The sequence below is a fragment of the Aquarana catesbeiana genome, linkage group LG01 (genome assembly GCF_042186555.1).
Source record: "Aquarana catesbeiana isolate 2022-GZ linkage group LG01, ASM4218655v1, whole genome shotgun sequence".
In the NCBI taxonomy this organism is placed as follows: Eukaryota; Metazoa; Chordata; class Amphibia; order Anura; family Ranidae; genus Aquarana; species Aquarana catesbeiana.
The window spans coordinates 839,201,732-839,223,268 of record NC_133324.1 but is presented as its reverse complement, the minus strand read 5'-3'; the positions used below and the strand labels follow the sequence as shown (position 1 = coordinate 839,223,268).

Genomic DNA, 21,537 nt, shown 5'->3' with positions numbered 1-21,537 from the left:
ATCGGTGGCCCTAAATGTTTCGGTACCAGTACCTCTCATAGACCAACTACGACCACACTTTCCCTTCACATGGGCTAGCCACTCCATCCCCTATTTGGGTATCAAGCTGACGAAAAACATTGGAGACCTATATGCCGCTAACTACCCCCCCATGTTCCGCTCCCTGGAGCAGGACCTACGGAAATGGTCGGGGGAGGGCCTGTCATGGTTAGGTAGACTCAACGCAGTCAAAATGACTCTCCTGCCACGCCTACTATACCTGTTCAGATCACTTCCAATACCGATTAAAAAATCAGTCTTGACCAAATTTCAGTCCGGGGTGATTAATTTTGTCTGGGGGGACAGGGGCCATCGCTTTGCTAAAGAAATATTATTCAGACTTCGGTCTCAAGGGGGCCTGGGACTACCAAACTTGTGGCTATATTACCAGGCAGCACAGTTAGCACAATTCTCAGCCATTTACACTAAATCCTGCAGACCAGATTGGATCTCCATTGAGAGACAAGCGGTACCACACTTCACTCTCGACTTCTTAACATGGAGACCTCCCAAACACAGACCGGCCATCTTAGCCCCCACTTTATCTCACTCCCTAGCCCTCTGCGACCAATTGCATACCCACGCCAACTTGATTTCCCCCTTAAGGCCTCTCACACACCTATTTCACAATCCTGACTTTCCCCCTGGGATGAACATTCATGCATTTCATTGGTGGCTGAACAAGGGCCTTTTCCGAATAGGACACTTCCTTACCCCCAATGGCCCTATTTCATTAGGCCATTGTTTGAGCTCTCTGGAAATGCCTACCTCGGAAAAGTTTCGACTCTTACAAATACGCCACTTTCTCCACTCACTTTGTACTGATAAGGCGAACACTCCTAAGGCCACGACGTATGAGCTATGGTGCTCTTCATCTGCCCCCCAAAGGGGTGGGATATCCATTATCTATGCGTCCCTGGCGGATAGGACGGACACCCCGGCTTACGCTCGATCCTGGGAATCAGACCTGGACATCCAGTGGGACCCTGCGAAGTGGTTCCAAGCCTTCAGCAGATCATCGAAAGGTATCTTAAATATAGCCTTAATTGAAGCTAACATTAAACTCTTTACTAAATGGTACTACGTCCCGGCCAGGCTTGCCAGGATATTCCCAGACTCTTCCCCCCTATGCTACAGAGGTTGCGGTCATGTTGGCACGATGCATCACATCTGGTGGACTTGCCCCCGCATACGGAGCTTCTGGAATAAATTCCTCCATATCATAAGGAAAGTATCTGGGGCAGTGGTTCCACAGGACCCCACATACATTCTATTTAATTGCAAAATACCCAACACTTCTAAAAACACACAACAACTTTTATTCTTTATGTGCTTGGGAGCCAAAGTTACTCTAGCGAAAGCCTGGAAAACTCCTGCGGTGTCCATATCGGCCACCAAACGGAAGATCTCTTGGATAATGTCACAGGAACAAATAGTCGCTAAACTGCGTGACACAGTCCCACGTTTTGAAGGGATTTGGGAACCTTGGGCTCGGTATGTCGGTATTTCACTTTACCCAGGTCATCTGCTAACGTAGGGGAGAGTCCGGCAAGATTACCACCTCTCTCCTTCGACCCCACCCCTCCTCCCTCCCTCTCTTTACCTTTGGCTCCCTTTCTCCTCTTCTTCTTTCATCTCTACTCTTTCTTTTCCGGCTCCAACCTCATCTCTCTTATACCAGCTACTGGCTAATAACGGTCTTTCTAGGCCAAAACCTCCTCGTTTGCTCTTTTAGGTTGTCCTAAACTACTCACATAATGTATCAGCCTAAATGGCAGCCAGTTACTCTTAGGTTACTATCCTGGACGATGTGTCTGTCGGATCCGTCCGGGGGAGCTGCTGCGCCTGGGTTCCTTTCCAGTGCGAGCGCTTTCCCGGAGGATCTGACAGGAGGTGGGGAGACGCCCCCTTTGGTGGGAACCCTGAAGCTCTCGCACTCCACAGTGTGCTCCCATGGGGGTGGAGTGATGATCTCGGGGCCTTCCTGGGGGGAGCCTCTAGCTTAAATTTCTTCTCAGGTTGCCCGTTCTTCTAACGGAATTTAACAGTTCTTTTCTAAGACAGTAAACTAGCCAGGTACTTTGCTCTACCTTGATACATCTTCTGTGTAAGTTCTATGTTGTTTCTGCTATGTATCGCCCTCTTTTGACTGCCTTGGTCATCGAGGAGTATTAAGTGGTATATTTTGTTCTTGATATACTTGTATTGCAAAATTTTCAATAAAAACATTGAAACAGAAAAAAATATCAGGTCTGCTCTCCTAAATTCTATAGTTCTCAAAAAGTTTGGGTTCCAGCTGCTGACTGGAGGCATGCTCTACATTTGTTCTAGCTCCTAGAGCAGAACTTGTGTAATGTTTCTACATAAATTGTATCCTTTTTTTTCTCATTTTAAATATTGTATTTTGTTTGTATGTTTTGTCTTTTTTAACCTTCTTCCCCTAAAGTGTGCAGGGAAAATAACATTTTGGGAAGCAATGATCTGGTCAATCCTGTAATGACACATGCAGGCAAGAGAGAACAAGAGCTGCGGGGCACCCGGGACATAGACACTCTCCGTCTAGCTCACTACAATTTTCCTCCAGTGCCAAGTTTCCCATTCCTAATTCCCAGGAAAAGAAACTCACCAAAATATCCAATGAACAGCAATAGGAAGGAAAAAAAAGAAAAGAAATGAAGACCACATTCTTTAGTAAAACAAATTCAATATCACCCAACAATGTACTTTTGTTTTATATTTTCTTTTTTAAATAATGACTACGTATAGTTTTTTCTTTTCTTTTTTTTTTTTAAATGTATACAGAAAAAGGTGGTCAATTAAATTTTAGCAGTTTGTGTTGATAAATTTTAACAAATACTTGAGAGCAGCACATTGGCAGCCGGGACACTACAAGAAACGGGTAATGCCAACAATGCATAGACAAAATGTCTGGCCAATAACAGCAGCCCACTAGTCAAGAGAAAATATTTTATTTTCTGGACCATCTTGTCAGTTGTATAAAATGTGAAAATGCAGTTAAGGACAGGACAGTTTTAAAGTAAAAAAAAAACTCAACTGACAACCATAACCATGCATGCGGGGTGTGCCTGGTATGCTTGGGCAAACCCTAAACATCCCATGCTCCAGGGCGGTTGATAAGGCAATACAGCCAGCCTTCTACATCCACCCACTCCTCAAAATCATCAAAAAAAATTGGACCTCTGCTTCCACTCATACGCTGATGACACCCAAATCTACTTTCGCATCACCGGACAAAAAGACCACCATCAGCAATTAGAGAAATGCCTCACTTTGATAGATGACTGGATGACCATTAGCTCCCTCAAACTCAACGGGTCAAAAACAGAACTTCTTCTCCTACACGCTAACCAAAATCCCAAAACCAAGACTCCATGGACATCTCCCACCATCTTTGGACAGACCATCTCTCCGAGCACCAAAGCCAAGAGTCTCGGAGTTATCTTTGACTCAGAAATGACAATGGATGCACAAATAGGATCAGTAGTTAGCGGATCTCACCATCTCCTCCGCCTGCTACGCAGACTCATCCCCTTCATCCCAGAAGAGGACAAAGCAGCAGTAGTTGGAACAATCATCAATTTCCGACTCGACTACGCAAACTCGCTCTACATAGGATTACCCCAATATCAGCTTGCGCGCCTACAGGCCATGCAAAATGCGGCGGCTAGACTGCTAACAGGAAAAAAACCCTGGGAGTCCATTTCCCCATCCCTGAGGAGCCTACATTGGCTAACCGTAAAGAATCGGATCACATTCAAGACCCTCTGCCTCACCCACAAATGCATACAAGGTAACGCCCCTCAATACCTCTGAGAGAAAATAAAACACTACACACCCAATCGCAATCTGCGATCATCTAACCAAAACCTCCTCCTCATTCCCAAATACCACTACAAAGCAAGGGGAGAACAAAGATTCGCAGTCCAGGGACCTCGGCTATGGAACACTCTTCCGACTCACATCCGCATGGAAGAAAACCATCTGGCATTCAGGAAAAAACTCAAGACCTTCCTCTTCTAAGAAGCTGACAAAACAAAACGCATTTAGCGCCTTGAGGCGATTCAGTTCGCATTTGCAGCGCTTTACAAATCATTAATTTATTAATTCATTCAATTATTCCTGTATTGGGCCCAGGCCCCATCAGTTCAAAAGGGGGGGCCTGAGCACCTGCCCAGCAGGAGGTGCGGACTATACAGCTTTATTGCAGACACCGTTCCTCTTGTTCCTCCCCGTGCAGCACTGGTTCCTTCTCTCCCACTCTCTGGCTGCACTGCAGGGGATCAGTTCTAGCATCTGTGTCCCCATCCCCCTGCTTTCCAGACCCCCTGTCCCCCCCCTCTGCCTGCAGCTGCTGTAAGCACACAGAGGGATGGAGAGCAGGAAAAGGGACAAACGTCATATGATCTGCTGCGATTGGTCACAGTGATCACATGGTACTGTGAGCAGGCCGGTGCAATGATCAGTCAACAGGCAAGAAGGTGTCAAGGAACAAGTCCTTTTTAATTTGTTAAAACGATAAGATCATTGGGAATTACATGCATCAAAGACTATCTTCTTTAAAATAAAGAATAGCTTCTGTTTGAGCCCCATTATTCCATTATTAGAAAAGGCCATATAAAAACAAAATGTACAAATGGGCGTTTTCTGCTACATGTACAAGCATATTTTCCAAGAAGTATATTCGCAGACTGTCTTAGGCCTGGTTCACACTAGTATGATTTCAAATGCAACTCGAGTCACACAGAATCACATGACAATGGAAATCACATTGTTTTCAACTGTGACTAGTCACATCAACGTAGCGTGGCATGATTTTGGAAAAAGGGTCCTGTGCTACTTTTGTGCGATTCCAGCAAGCTTCTGGCCCCTAGAATATGCAAACCACATCAAAGTAGCATCCAGGTTGCTTCACATAATCACACACTAAAAGTCTGATCAAAATGTGATTGCAGCAGTGTGAACCTAGCTTTAATGTTAGACTTACGTCTCTGGGTCAAACACGCTGTTGTCTGCTACCGCCGAGTTGTCTGCGACCATGGCTTTCAGAATATCAGCATTAGCTGCAAAGACAAGAAAAGAGTTAAAGATGTAAGAGTTGAGTACCCAGATGCCTGGCAATCCCTGAGGTCCTATATGCAAAATGAACCACGTCTCTGACAATGTTATGATGCTTCATTTCGATTTATATAAAGTACAGTTTTATTGTAAACATCTTAGGCGATTACGGTTACCTGAAAGTAATTTTTCATCCAACTTAAAGGCTACATTCACACTTGAGGGCAACATATTTGAGTGATATTAGAGGAGATTTTTTTTTTGTGTGCACTTTTATGGGCATTTTAGGAACGATTTACTGTACGGGGCTTCTTTGGGGTAGATTATACATTTTCTGGCCCCATAGACTTTTAGTACAGGAGCAACTGAAAAACTCTTTTTTCACGATTTGTTTTCAGGCACTCCTATTAAAGTCTATTGGGCCAAAAACACCCGAATGTGCCTGAAAATAACCTCTTGTGTGTGCACCGCGGGAAGTCAAGTGTGACGATAACAAGCTCACACTTCCCGCAGAGCACACATAGAAGGAGAGGGGAGGAGAAGGAAAAGATCAGCTGTGTCTCCTCTCTCATCCCGTGATGTGAGAGGAGACATGGAGAACTGCCAGCTCTGAGCTCCATGAGAGGTACACTCTCCGATCAGAGCCATGCTGAGGAGGCAGGTGGCATTAATGAGCACTGATTGGCTGCGTTGATAGGCAGTGCTGATAGGAGGCACTGATGGGCACCAATAGGTAGCATCAATGAGCACTGATAGGCTGCACTGATAGGTGGCATGAATGAGAAATGATCTGTGTCACTGATAGGCGGCATTGATGGGCACTGACAGGAGACACTAATAGGCAGAATTGATGGTCACTGACAGGAGGCACTGATGGGCATTGAGCACTGATAGGCAGCACTGGGCATTGATGGGCACTGATAGGCTTTGAGCACTGATAGGTGGCACTGACAGGCATCATTAATGAGCACCGAAAGGCGTCATTGACAGGTGGAATTGATGGGCACTGACAGGCAGCACTGATGGGCATTGAGCACTGATAGGTGGCACTGATGGGCAGCACTAATTATCAGTGTAAACAATTTACTGACATTGTCAGTTAATGCCTCTCCTTTCCTTACACAGACACAATGTGGGAGGAAAAGGGCTGCTGATAACCAGCAATTCTGTTGACATGTGATCAGCTAATCACATGGTAAAGGGCTGCTGTGATTGTGCTGGATGCACGACCCAGGGGCCATACAGGAGGCAGAGTTCTGGGAAGATGTCCATGGACACCCTCCCAAAATTGGAAGCCCGGGGGTCGGATGGAAGAGAGGGGGGTCAGGGGGGTCCATCATAGTTTCTTGCACCAGGGCCCTGAAGGTTCTAGTTATGCCCCTGGCAAGATGGTTATGGCCTTATCTATTGTCTTGTGTTTTGGGTTAAGTCAGATCTGAATCACAGATTTGCACTGGAAAAAACAAGAAGCTCAATTCTACTAAAGCAGAAGTAGACTGCACATTTAGAGCTCTACCACACTGGCAGCCAGGGTGCAATAAAAATAGATGGTTGAGTTGGTGGTTTAATGCACCTCTATCATCGCCCACCTCCTCCAAAGAAGGTATGCAGCCACTCAGGGCCATACACATGCCGCAGTAACAAAGCATATGTTCACTTAAAAAAAAGAAAGAAGGATGCACATTTTTTTTTGCAGGTAAAAAAATGTCCATTTCACCATTTATTTTTTTAGAAGCCTGGAAAACATTGCACCAGCAATCTGCAGATCGCGGGTGCCCTGCAGGACCCCCGCAGACTGTCAATGCAAGCTGTGTGCCCAAACATTGTAAGGGTAGGCAGTTTCACAAAGACAGGAAAAATCAATGAACTACCAGAGCGCTTAATAGTGCCCTGGTAGTTCATTGAGAACTAAAAGCCGACAGCCGCAAAAGCTGCCTATACTTGTATTTCATTCATTCACAGAACTCTATACTTCCATTTTATTCATTCACAGAACTCTGTGAATGAACGACACAACTGTGTGGGCAGAGTCCCACACAGCCGCATCCTTTTCAAATAGTGACAGCTGGTACGGGAAAAGATACCTGGCCTGCTGTCAGAGTGCAGAGATCGGGAACATGTACCCAAAAACACAGGTAGAACATGTTCCCAAAGGTGAACTTATCCTTTAAACCCCCCTTTCATGTTTGGTGGGCAGTACAATAGTTGAACGCAAGCCATTCAAGTGAATGGTGTTTTAGCCTTTTCAAAGTTAAAAAAAGCTGTAAGGAAGCCCTCTGAAAAGCTGTCGTTCATGTGAACCAAGACTAAAGCTGGCCAAAGTTTTTTCTTTTTTTTATTCGGCCTGTGGTAGGTGGAAGAATCTCCAATACCGGGACATTGTATTCTGAGAGCAAACTCGGCTGCCATTCGCTACAGCCATTGATCAAACGTTTTCCAACATTCTCAATCAACTTCTGTCCAACAACCGGCTACAAACTGCTTGAAATTCAGCCAGTCTCTGTTAAAACGGATGAACTTTAATCCATCTATGGCCAGCTTTAACGAGCCAAAATGCTCTCCCATCCTCATAAATAAATCTTTACGAAAACTTTACACATATTTTGCAAAACAATAACTTTGGCTAGTGAACAGCATATGAATGCCTTTTTTATTTCACATCTCTTTACTTATATTTTTCTCTATATTTACATGTAGACCAAGCTATCCTGCAAACATTTCAGTTACAAGGGTTGAGATGAACCATATAACACTGTCCGGGGTGCTTACAATGGTCAACTTTTAATAAACAATACAATATTTCTTTAAAGAAGCTAGAAAATGATTATTTCTGCACTATCATTGTGTAATAGGGGACGCATACCTTCATTTTTCATGATGTAGCTTACAATGTGTCCAACGGTGTCATTATTGGTGTCTGCAGCTTCATCTTGCATCTCTGATGAAAAGAAAGTAAGTTAATATTTCAAAATAAAATAAATGGCACAGTCACCAAAATAAAGCAGAATGTACCTGTAAGGGGAGATTGCTAGTGAAAGACTGTTAGGGGGAAGGATTCCAGTATTCTTTCAGCAGCAGTTAATCTAATTTCCATCAACTTCCAGCTAACCATAGTGACAGATCATTTCTAAATGCCCAGTGAAAGTTTTTTTCCCTGTTTTTACAGACAGAACTGGAGCATGTGATGTGATCACTGCTGGTATTCTGGTCACAAAAGATGACCTGTAGCTAAACACATTGAGGGGCTTTAGGTCTTAAAATCATTTAGATTAAAAAGTAATCCTGGGCCGCTGTCACCAAATAGGATTTTTTATGGTCAGCAAGCCACATGGTACATGCTGTTCAAAAACAAAATTCAATGCACATAGCACTATGGGCACCTGAGCTGCGGTTTTATCTCCACTTGACCACCCATTTAAAAAGAATATGCAGGGCTGTACACATGCTGCGGCTGCAATGCATTGTTTACCAGTAAAAAAAAACAAACAAACCCCTGCTGCGTTCGGTGGGCACTGGGCAGTATGCCATCAAACGTCATCCATTCAAGTGAATGGGGCCACGCCTCAGCTATGAGCCAAACGCTTGGCTTGTAGCATTGAATTTACATATGAAATGTCCATTCAGTTTAAAAATAAAATAGAATGAAAGTTCAGGAGGTGGAAGGATCACCTCTTGAATGCCTGGTGTTAACAAGCCTTTAAAGTATCATTAAGTTCCAGATAGTGAATGTTAACACAGATTTGAGTGGAAGTGCTGAATGCCACTTAGCTGCCAACAGGCTTTAGTTCTTCAACACTGCTTGTTAAAAGCCTGCTAGCAACTTGTTTGAAAGTGACAGTGGGAATTGCAGTAAGGGCTATTTCACACTATGTGCGGTGACCGGAGTTTTACCGCACGGTGAAATGTCGGTCACTGCTAGGAGACACACGAAACAATTGTTTTGTGTACGTCCTATTCACACCGCAACACTACCTGTGCTACAGCTAGCTTCAATAAAATGCAGAAATGCTGCGTTTTATCGCAGTGCCCCATACCAGGAATGCACGTCTCTGTACAGCAACGTATCATTTCACTTTTGTGCATGTTATATAAAGTTTCTACAAAAAAAAAAAAAGTGCCTTGTGATGCACAGAATCGCACACCCCAACTGCTCCCTACCGCAGTCAGAATGTACAGCTAAAGGACAGGTAACCCGCAGCACTTTAAATCTCTGGCAACTGTTTGTTTGGTGTGAATTCAGCCTAAGCTTGTGTATAAACTTCCCAAACTGAAGAGTTCTTTAAAGGCTTCAATAAAGCTGCTCAAAGCTTTCCGAAAGCCTGCTAAAAGCTTTATAAAAGGTTGCTGGGCACGCTGTTCTTAAGAAGCTGAAGACATTCTAAATAAGGCCTTAAAGCATTGTGAAAAGCAATGGAGGCTTGCCCAGCTCAGAATGCCGCCCCTTCATCCCCAGTCCGGGTGCTCCTACACAAAGGAATTGAGTTGCAATATTTTGTGTGTACGAAGCAGCTAATTTATTTGAAGGGCCCATTCTCACTGCAACGCTGTTAAATCACAGAGCAGCCGCAGCGATTCAGCACTCCGGCCGCCCTGTGTTGCCAGCTGGATAGGGGGCAGTGTGGTGCATGAATCAGCGCACCGCACCATCCCTCTTTTTTCTTTGTTTGTACCAGCTTTATCTGATGTGTACAAAATTTACACTTCATTCACTGAATGTTGGGTGGCACGATGCACTGCGCTGCTTGACATTGCAGCGTGATTCGGTCCGGTTCGCTAGGTTGCGTCGCAGTGTGAATGGGACACATAGGGAACAATTGTTTCCTGTGTGACCCTGCAGGGACAGATTTTTTACGATGCAATGAAACGCCTATCACCGCACACTGGGTGAATTGGCCTGGAATGGGCTGCTAAGGCATCTCAATGGCAAACAAAACGCACACATGCAATGTGGTGCATTGCAGCTTAGGTATGCTGCCCACTACCATTCTAAATTGCACTGCTAAGAAAAAAAATAGATGAACACTTCAAGTAATGTGCAGCAATTGCACACCATGCAAGGTATTTTAATTCTGAATAGAAAAAGAAACCATTAGTGCAGTGTTTCTCAACCGGGGTTCCGAAGTCCCCAAGGGTTCTGTGGTGATCTACCCGTCCATCATAGACAGCTGACGGGTAGATCGAGTCTAAACCAACATGCAGAGCAACGCTGGAAGCGGCTGTAATAAGACCTCTCATAACGCGATCCTTCCCGTCAGCCCCTCCTTTCCTCCCATTCACCCCAGGTGCCGTATGTGACATCACCTGGGGTGGATGGGAGGAAAAGAGGGGCCAGCGGGAAGGATTGCGTTACGAGAGGTCTTATTACAGCCGCTTCCCATGCTACTCTGCATTTGAAAATGCTGCTGCCGCCGCTCATGTCCCGTACCCTGCTGTATACCCGTGACCCGTACCCTGCTGTATGCCAGTGTCCTGTACCCTGCTGTACGCCAGTGCCTTGTACCCTGTGCCCTGCACCTCCATGTATCATGTTGGGTGCCCTGTACCCTGCTGTTTTCCCCCGTACCATGCTGTGTGCCCCATGCCCTGCTGTGTGCCTTTTGATATGCCCTGCTGTGTGCCCCATGTTCTGCACCATGCCCTGTCATACTGTGTCCTGTACCTTGCTGTATACCCCATGCCCTGTACCCTGCTGTATACCCATGCCCTCTACCCTGCTATATACCTGTGCCCTGTACCCTACTGTATGCCCATGCCCTGCACTACCATGTATCATGCTGTGTGCCCTGCTGTGTGCCCCATGCCCTACTGTGTGCCTTGTGATTTGCCCTGCTCTGTGCCCCATGTTTTCCTGTTTACCCCATGGTTTGCACCATGCCCTGCCATGAGTCCCGTGATGTGCTCCATGTTCCGATTTGTGCCCCATGTTCTACTGTGTGCCCTATGATATGCCGCAAGTCCTGCTGCGTGTCCTATGATGTGCCCAATGTTCTGCTGTGTGCCCCATATTGTGTGTCCCCCCCCCCATAATGTGCCCTTGTGGTGCCCCATAATGTGCCCTGCTGTCACCCTGTATTGTGTCCTGGTGTCCTGACCTCCTGTGCTCTGTCCTGCTGTCCTCTGTACACTGCTTATCTCAAGTTAAACCCAGAATTGAGCATCTGGGCAGAAGAAAAACAGCACAAGTTTCACATAAAATTAGGTAAGTTCTACTATTTATTTCTATTATTTAATGCCATTTCTTAAAATAATTGTTGTCATATCACAGCTCACTAATCACAGCAATGTTCCATGAGCTGTAGACCTGAACACCATTTTAGGGGTTCCAAGACAGCAAAAAGGTTGAGAAACAATGCATTAGTGGGTATGCAAAAATGTTATACTGGAAAGAGAAATGTGGAATTCTGTTCAAGACCTAACCTGTCAGCAGCCAAAACAAGACACGGCAATGTATGCATTCATTAGCAAATGACTGCATCCTAGGCCAGGGGATTGGTATGCAGATTTAAATTGTCTTACCTATCTTTTCTATTGAGATTTTCTCTTCTTCTTCAGGTTCTGCTGTAGTGCAGCGATATCCTTTCTTCTTGAGAATATGACAGATCAGAACGCCCAACAGACCAATGATGAAGAAAATGGGGACCAAGATAAAGGCAACATACTCCGGATGACTATTTCCACCGCTGGCACTCCCAGTGTCACTTGAGCTTGCTGCCACCACAGGGTCCATAGATGGGGAGATGTCTGCAGAAGAGATACATCGACAGTCAAAATATGAACCAGTAATTAAAGTGGAAGAAACCTGTAACTTTATCTGTTCTTAAAAATGTTCCTTCTCCCTGCTAACCTTTAAAAAAATATCTGTACAATATTAATAATTTGTTCCGGCCCAGTCATGTGATCCTGCGTCTCTGTGTAAGGAAGCACTCGACAATGGCTCTGTATTCCAGAAGCTGCGGTGTCATCCACAGCTCAGCCATTGCCAGGGCTCCCTCCTCTTCCCTGCAGCAGCCGCTGACAAACTTTGAATGTGCTTTAGTCTGGTTAAGCAAACAGATCTTTTTTTATACAGGTTAGTCAGAATAAGTAGGAGGAGGGGGTAGAGCAATACATAGGGTACAGATCGAAGGAGTGCTTTTTAAAGCGGCGTTCCACCCATTTCTGTGTTTATTAAAAGTCAGCAACTACACTTTTTGTAACTGTTGACTTTTAATAAACAGAAATTCACCTGTCCCATGGTCACAGAGGCTGGCCGAAGCCTTGCTTTTCTCATTTTCTGCTCCGCTGCACCGGCATTGCAAGTGTGGGCACCCGGCTGTGACAGCTTGTGCATACGCGAGTCGCACCGTGCGTTCTGAATGGCCGGGCAATCTTCTGGGACCTGTGACATGTCCCAGAAGATTGGAGGGAGGGAAGAGAGAACTTCTGCTTGGTACCACTGTGCCATGAGCAGAAGTGGGAGCTGGGTGCCTGTCAAAACCAGATACCTGCTCCCCCCCAAAAAAATGACATGCTAAATGTGGCAGGGGGTCAGGCGTCCTTAAAGCGGAAGTTCTTCTTTTGGGTGGAACTCCACTTTAAGTATGTGGCAGTACTACATTAGGTCAGTAAGCCTTAAAAAGAGAGACATGGGAAGGGGAAAAGTAGACAAAGAGCAGATAGGGTACAAAGAAAGAAGTGCACTCTGTCCTGTCCAAAAAAGCTTTAGGCCTCATGCACACTGGACATTTTTTGGCATTTTTACAGCAGCTGTTTTGGCTGTAGACGTTTTTTCCTAGTCATTAATTACTCCATCATGTTATCCTATGTGTCCATGCAGTTTTGGGCAGTGGCATTTTTGAGCAGTAAAAAAAAACCCCAAAACTAGTGGGTTCTGAGAGACGTTTTTCAGCTGTAAAAACGCTCTAACGCTGATAAATGTAGCTCACCAGCGTTTAACGTTTTTGATCCATTGAAAAAAAAAAAAAAAAAAAAAAAAATTTTTTTTTCTTCAAAAAAAAAAAAAAAAAAAAAAAAAACCAAAAAACGCTAATGCGTAAAAACGCTAATAAACGCTATTGCAAAAACATTAAAAAAAGTTGAAAGAAGTTGAAAAACTCACTGCAAAGCTACTGGCGTTTTTATAACATTTTAATGTCCAGTGTGCATGAGGCCTTAATGTAAGCATCCTATGGAGGTGTCCAAAACCTATGTCAATCACGATCGCCGAAAGGCGTTCATTAACTGGATCGTAGGAGACCTCCATGAAATGGCGATGGCAATTCTAGCTGCCAAAAAAATAAATGTTATAAGCCTTGGTGTATGTGCCGAGGTCCCCTCCACTTGATGTCCCAACAGTGCCTGTAACAGTGATTTGGTTAGGTTCACTTGAGTAAGCGAGTAATAACGTTACGAATCACAAAAATATACGAATCCAAAGTCTCCTTACTTTTGGGCAGGTCCACCAAAATGTACCTTCTTGGCCCAGCCTCTAAAGCATAGTAGAGAGGCCCCGGGACACAAGATGGTACTCTCACTGGCACCATGTACCACCTTAGAAAGACTTTATAATTCGCCTCAATCAATGAGGTGCTGAGAGTTCTAGATATACGTTGTGCCAGCTTACTTTTTTTTTTTTTTAACCATCAGAGGGGTAAAAACCATGGATCCACACCTCGTTTTTATTGTGGCATATTAAAACACAACAAACATTGCTACTTCATATAATACAGATACATCAACCCAGCACATCAACCCAGCACACACACTGTTAGAATTTCCTATCAAAAGTCATCAAAAAGAGCAGCTACAATTACCATTTTGAAATGCATTAACACACATGCAAAAGCATGCATTATGTCGCATATTAAGGAAGCTTATAGAAACGAATAAGCTGCCAATGCACCAAAATGTCGCGAGAATCGGACATGTCATAATATTTGTAGCCTAACACACTATGGTGTATTGCAGTGCATTTAGGCGAGCTGCAATGCATTTACAGTGCCATTTAAAATGTATGGCACTATAAACGCATGGATTGTGAATTGCCAAGCATTACTGCAAAGCAATAGTGTAAATGGGCCCAAAGAGCTATTGTGTAATAAAATATCAGTATCAATTACAGTTCTACTGACACACTTAAAGCGGAGCTTAATCCAAAAGAGGAAGCTCCCCTTGTTTTTATTTGGGTGGGGTACCTGGTTTTGACAGGTACCTGCTCCCACTTCTGGGTAAGATCATCAGTCTATGTGCATTTCCGGATCCTCCCCCTGCTGCCTTCTAGGACACACACGGGTCCCAGAAAACGGTGAGACCAATCAGAAAGCACAGCGCGACTCGCGCATGTGCAGTAGGAAACCGGCTGCTAAGCCTGAAGACATCACTGCCAGGGTCCCAATACTTACAAGGCTTGTGCCTGCATCGAAGCCGATTGACGAATCAGCTTGGGATGCGGACACTGCGGGATCCCTGGACAGGCAAGTGTCCTTATATTAAAAGTCAGCAGCTACAGTATTTGTATTTTCCCCAAACTGGAGCTCCTCTTTAAGCCGGATGTAGATGGTTCGAATCTTGGCCAGTTCAGCCGGGACCGGCCGAGATTCAAACCATGTATTGGCAGGTTGGATGTACCAAACTTGGGTACAACCAGCTGGTCAGATTTCACATGCGATTATTTCTTAGCCACTAGCAATAATCTGTGTTCTCCCTGCCAGGACGGCTCCCCCCACTGGGAGAAGACAGATACAATAGCCGCTAGCAATAATCGCATGTAAAATCCCGCGTGAACTGGCCGAGATTCGAACCATCTACGGCCGGCTTAAAGAGGAGCTCCAGTCTAGGAAAAAAAAATAATTAAAAGTCAGCAGCTACAAACACTGTGTTGATCGGGGAATCAAGCGATTTTCTTGCAGGAAAGAAAAATGTTCCGTCTATGGCCGCCTTATCTGCAAATACTAATTAAACCGAGACAATGGTTGCTAAAAGTAAACTTTCAGTTAATTTGATGTGGATTTACAATTTACTCTGGTTAGTTTTTTGACAAAACTACTGCTGTGGCATTTTCTCAAGGAGACCTTAGTTCAACTTTAAACCACATAAGTTGGGTTTTAAAAAATTTACACAACAACCATGATCATACATTTCCTATATAAAAACAAGGAGAAATTCATAAGCTTGATACATAAAGTTAGTAGATCCTGTATTCAGTATAATATCCATTACAATTTAAAATAGATTATAAACCAAAGCTTTTTCCTTTACTTTTGATGACAAAGCTTTTATCAGACAGGAAATGTGGGAAAATTTGCAATAGGGATGCCAAAATACAAATCTCACATTTTTCTAGCCTTCGGCCCCATGCACACGAGACGCTGTTAAACGCGTGTTCCAAGGCAGTTGGACACTTTTTTCAACTACCCCTGAACCCATTCAATGTTATCCTATGTGTCCATGTACACAGTCTCGTTTTTTGGCGTTTTTAGGCAGTTGCGTTTAACCTCTTTTTCCAGAAGCAAAAAAATGGGTTCAGACGCCAAAGTTTTCCACGTTTCAGATGCCAAACACCAGTGCCCTATTTTTTTTACATTAAAAATCTCAAAAATGATGGCAAATGATGAAAATCCATTAAAAAATATTTTAAACAATTGTAATTGCTTGCAGTGATTCATAGACCATTTAAATACCCTAATGAGCCCTTGATCCAATCCAATACACCACTAGCATTGCTGTTATCTGAAGTATAATCAGAATTTGACCCATATGTTGTTAGATTTGAACAAGCAACTTGTGGCAGGTGACGTGGCAAGTGGACAATACACAACTTGTGGCAGGTGACGTGGCAAGTGGACAATCCACAACTTGTGGCAGGTGACATGGCAAGTGGACAATCCACAACTTGTGGCAGATGACGTGGCAAGTGGACAATCCACAACTTGTGGCAGGTGACGTGGCAAGTGGACAATCCACAACTTGTGGCAGGTGACGTGGCAAGTGGACAATACACAACTTGTAGAGATAAAGGATGGGGTAATTGGCGCTACCCTATAAAACAAAGGAGTATGTATAATATAGTAAAAAATAGTATAAAAGTGCCAATCTGTAGAGAAAGGTGACGTACCTTATCCTATAAGGCAAAGTATGTGTAACCTTCAGTGTTACAAAAAATGTGGTAAAGCAAACAAACCAAATGTGTGTGTGACAGGTACACCAGAATGTATAAATAAAGGTTACACATACACATACTTTGCCTTATAGGATAAAGGTACTTAACCTTTCTCTACAGATTGGCACTTTTATACTATTTTTTACTATATTATACATACTCATTTGTTTTATAGGGTAGCGCCATTTACCCCATGCTTTATCTCTATTTCTGTAAGTTCCCTTGGGAACCTAATAGGGGGGGCTGCAACCCGCTACTATCCTGAGCGCGGAATCTACTATATACCTAATATACAACTTGTGGCAGGTGACGTGGCAAATGACAATCCAACTTGTGGCAGGTGACGTGGCAAGTGGACAATCCACAACTTGTGGCAGGTAACGTGGCAGGTGACGTGGCAAGTGGACAATCCACAACTTGTGGCAGGAGACGTAGCAAGTGACATGCTAAATACAAGTACACTGCTGCTCTCTCAGCTGCTGCTACTCCGGTCTCACAAAATGGCTGAAAGAGTTAAATAATACTGTTTTTTGAGCTTGGGGAGGGTCTTGATGTTATCTTAACTAAACGCTTCTAGACGCAAACACTGTAAAACGCTGCTAAACGTGGTAAAACTGGCATTTCTAAACGCCGGTTTCAGCTTTTAAAAACATGCTTTCAGTAGAGTTTGCACCAGCATCTCGTGTGCATGGGGCCTTCCTCTACTCGGCGTTTTTATTTCTGTTTGCGTTGCGGTTAGAGAGCTTCCCATACTTACTGTCTGGTAAAACGCTGTCCATGATTTAAACCTCCCCATGGTAATACAGAAGCTTTTTGACAGAAATACAGCATCCAATGTCCTAATCTTGCCAATACAGATTGTGTGCTAAGACTTCATAGGAGTGCATGCTTTTGCTGGCTCCTGGACTGAATATCCTGGAGGCCTAATAATACCATCGTTATTAAGACATCATTAGATTGTTAAGCAGAATGACAGTCTAGAAACACATCCATATTTTCCAATGGTACCGCCTTTAGTTTTCTAAATCAATGCAATGTATAATTTGTTGCCTGTGTCCTGTTCTTAGATGGAAGTCTGAGACATACGAGGATGAGGTGTTCAGACTTACCTTCAATACGCAGGAGAAAAGCCCCAAGATAGAGCACCAGGGAAACAAGGGGTTACTATATATATAACAAATGGTTAATACTAGAGTGTAATCTAAAAAATAGAATTATTAGAATCAACAAGATAAAAAGGCAAAATATGGCATGGGTGGCCAAAATTGTTCTGCAGCTCCACAATGACAACGGCTTCCACATCTATACTACAGTGAGTACAGTGAGGGTGTGGCTACCAAACAATCACTGACAAAAAAATGACAACATAGACACACAAGGAAAGGAAACGTCCGGACGCCATGTAGCAATACACATACAGGATGTCAAGCAAAATTGTCGCCTAGATATGCATGTATGTGTGGGAATTTCCATGGAAAAAAAAAAAAAAAAAACATCCTGTCTGTTTTACCTTCAATACAGAAAGCTATGATATGTTAATATAGAAAAGCGCACATACACACACACACACACACACACACACACACACACACAAGGAGCACCCCAAAAGTTCACTGCATGAGTTAGAAGAAAGTGTCTGATGGCAAGGAAGTAATATTTTTCTACGTACTCTTCTCCAATGTCCACTTGCTTAGCCCAACATGCTCCAGTGCTCGGATCTCCAAGCTTGATCATCTGAAGTTTGATCATCCAAAAATGTAGTCACGGCAGTAGATATATCATTTTTCAGTCTTGGGAATAGGTGGTAGTCCAATGGTGCGAGATCTGGCGATTATGATGGATGGGTAACCTGAGAAAAGCCTCAGTAATGGATGGCAGCCATCACCACAGCAAAATAGGTATGGAGACACATTGTCCTAATGGAACAAGGCTCCCTTCCGGAGCATACCACATCTTTTTCACCTTGATGACATCACACAAAACGAATAGATATCCCTCGTGATAGTCTGTCCTTTGTGAAGGTAATCAATGAGCAGCACACCCACAGAAAGCCAGAAGACTGTTGCCATCACTTTGCCTGCTCATGGAACACTCAAGCCTTCTTTAGAGTAGGAGGGGGAGGTGTTTTTCCACTGTTTTGACAGAGATTTGTTCTCAGGTTGAAAGTAGTGGACCCAAGCTTCACCCAGTGTCACAAAACTGGCGCAAAAGTTCCCCAGATCTCTCCTGAACAGCTGCATATTGTCCCTGGATGTCATGAGTTATGTGCATCTTTGAACAGGCATTAGCAGTCGTGGGACCCATCAGGCAGAAGAAACCTTGTGTGTATCAAGATTTTTATAATATATATTTGTTACAAGGGTTGCACCAATACTGGTCCCCACCTCCTCCTTTCTCTCCCACCAGCAGCAGCATTATCCTAGCCGCTAGCGGGTCTGTCACTCTGCATGGTCCGGTGGTTTCCTGGTTGTCAGTAGTGGTTGTGGGCGGCTCTCCTCATCTAACTGCTCCTTCGGTTTTGACCCAGCTGTTACATCTGCTCCCTTTCTCCCTGGCCAGGGGCTCGTTGTTGAGCCATGCATCTGGGATCCTATCCACACATAGCAGCATGTGTGTGGACAATCTTAATTCCACTTGACAATAAGGTGAACTACTTTTATCAGCTGGAACTTTGTTTAGATTTCTCCTATGCCCAGTGTTTCCCATGTTTGTATGATACACACAAGGCTGGCATGGTATATACAGCAGTATTTTGGGATTTTATGCAGAGACTGTATATTGTCCATGGGCGTTTCGGGGGGGGGGGGTGTCACCCTTTTTGACAATGTTATGAAGGGGAGGGGCTGAGTCATTCTCTAATAAAGCGTGATAACTCTATATGGGCACAATAGCAGCTTTATGGGCACAATAATGTCTTTATGCTATGTTGCTGTGCTTAACCACTTACCTACAGCGCACTTTCACCCCCTTCCTGCCCAGGCCAATTTTCAGCTTTCAGCACTCTCACACTTTGAATGACAATTGCGCAGTCATGCAACACTGTACCCAAATGAAATTTGTATCTTTTTTTTTTCACACAGATAAAGCTTTATTTTGGTGGGATTTAATCACCACTGGGTTTTTTATTTTTTGCTAAACAAACAAAAAAAAAAAGTTTGTTAGCTTTTATTATAAAATTTTGCAAATACAGGGGGTCCCCGGGTTACAAACAAGTTAGGGACTGTAGGTTTGTTCTTAAGTTGAATCGGTTTGTAATTTGGAACAGGTACATTTTTTAAGTGTAGCTCCAGCCAAAAAAACTATTTTTAAGCTTTTTGGATAACCTAGTGAAGGGTTATCACCCCTGTAACATTTGTTTTGCTGTCTGTGCCCCTGTTCAGAAGATTTCACCTCACTTTCGGTCCTGGTGACAATTGGATTTTGAAAATTTGGGGTTGTTGTGGAAACAAGGATTGGTGATAAAGCATCAGTGGAGACACCTTTTCCCATAATACCTCTTACAGGAGTGAACTTCCCTTCCTAGGGGTAGATTTCCTCTCACTTCCTGTTGTCTCCTTCAGTTTATAAGTAGGAGTCGCTTGTAAGTCAGATGTTTGTAACTAGGGGACCCCCTGTAAATAGTTTTTCTCCAGCACTGATGGGCCCTGATAGACTGCACTTATAGGAGGCACTGATTGGCAGCACTGAAAGAACTGGTTAAAACAGCATGTTGCTTTCAGTGGGTGGTGCTGTGAAAAAGAATAATGTAATTCAATGTGGCCATGGCAATTATTGGGTTAAATCAGGTGGTGAGGAGACAACATATTGCCTCCTCAGCACCTCTCAAACAGCTCTGAAAAGCGATCCAAGATTGTATCTTTGGAGAAGCAACAGTCACTTCCACACATGTGAAGGAGCCCTAATGCCGCGTACACACGGTCGGACTTTTCGTCTACAAAAGTCCGACAGCCTGTCCGACAGACTTCCGGCGGACTTTCAGCGGACTTGCAGCAGACTTTCTAACGAACGGACTTGCCTACACACGACCACACAAAAGTCCGACGGATTCGTACGTGATGACGTACACCGGACTAAAATAAGGAAGTTCATAGCCGGTAGCCAATAGCTGCCCTAGCATGGGTTTTTGTCCGTCGGACTAGCACACAGACGAGCGGATTTCGGGGTCCGTCGTAGTTACGACGTAAAGATTTGAAGCATGTTTCAAATCTAAAGTCCGTCGGATTTGAGGCTGAAAAAGTCTGCTGAAAGTCCGGAGAAGCCCACACACGATCGGATTACCAGCCAGCTTTAGTCCGTCGGCGTCCGTTGGACTTTTGTAGACGAAAAGTCCGACCGTGTGTACGCGGCATAACAGTAGCCAAGCAAAAGTATGCAGGAAAGTAAAGTGTTAAATCTCTTCACATAACAGAAGGATCAGCCTTATGTCCAACAGGATGACAGTGTAAAGTGATACACAGCTGACCGGTCCCACAGTCAGGTGTCCTGACAAAATAGGCAACTCGGCAGAAAATCAAACCACGTCACTTCAGCTTTAACCACTTCCCACCCGGCCTATAGCAGATTGAAGGCCGGGAAGTGGTTCAGTTATCCTGACTGAGCGTCATATAACATGCCGGTGCGCAGCACGGCAATTGTGAGTGCGGCGCGTCAGTCTGACGCAGTCTGTCAGAGGCTTCTTACCACGTGATCAGCTGTGACCAATCCCAGCTGATCATAGCGTGAACCAGGACGTGCCAGTAAACGGCCTTCCTCGGTTCATGCTGACAGGGAGAGCCGATCGGTGGCTCTCCCTGTCAAAGGGGGGTCTGTGCTGACAATCAGCACATTGATTATCAGCACAGCCCCATCAGATGTGCCACCGCAGCTGCTAAAAAGTGCCCATAAGCTGCCAGTCAGTGCTCCATAAAATTTTTTTTAAAAAAAACGGATGACAGTGCCCATCAGCGCCCACCACAGTGCCAGTCAGTGGCCAGCAGAAAAACCTGTCAGTACCTCATCGTCAGTGCTGCCCATCAGTGCCGCCAGTCAGTGCCCATCAGTGCCGCCAGTCAGTGCCCATCACAGCAGCCTGTCAGTGCCCATCACAGCCGCCTGTCAGTGCCCATCACAGCCGCCTGTCAGTGCCCATCACAGCCGACTGTCAGTGCTCATCACAGCCGCCTGTCAGTGCTCATCACAGCCGCCTGTCTGTGCCCATCACAGCCGCCGGTCAGTGCCCATCACAGCCGCCTGTCAGTGCCCATCACAGCCGCCTGTCAGTGCCCATCACAGCCGCCTGTCAGTGC

General features: G+C 44.6%; 1 protein-coding gene across 1 annotated transcript in view; it reads right to left on the bottom strand.

Moving 5' to 3' along the window:
* The window catches only part of RELL1 (RELT like 1), a 110,867-nt gene that overhangs the window by 43,009 nt on the left and 46,321 nt on the right, over nt 1-21,537 (bottom strand). Inside the window, exons 2-4 of the mRNA XM_073608940.1 lie at nt 11,632-11,856; nt 7,979-8,053; nt 5,045-5,120 (exon numbers count right to left, since the gene is read on the bottom strand). Coding sequence (XP_073465041.1) covers nt 5,045-5,120; nt 7,979-8,053; nt 11,632-11,856 — 376 coding nt within the window. The remainder of the gene's footprint in view (nt 1-5,044; nt 5,121-7,978; nt 8,054-11,631; nt 11,857-21,537) is intronic.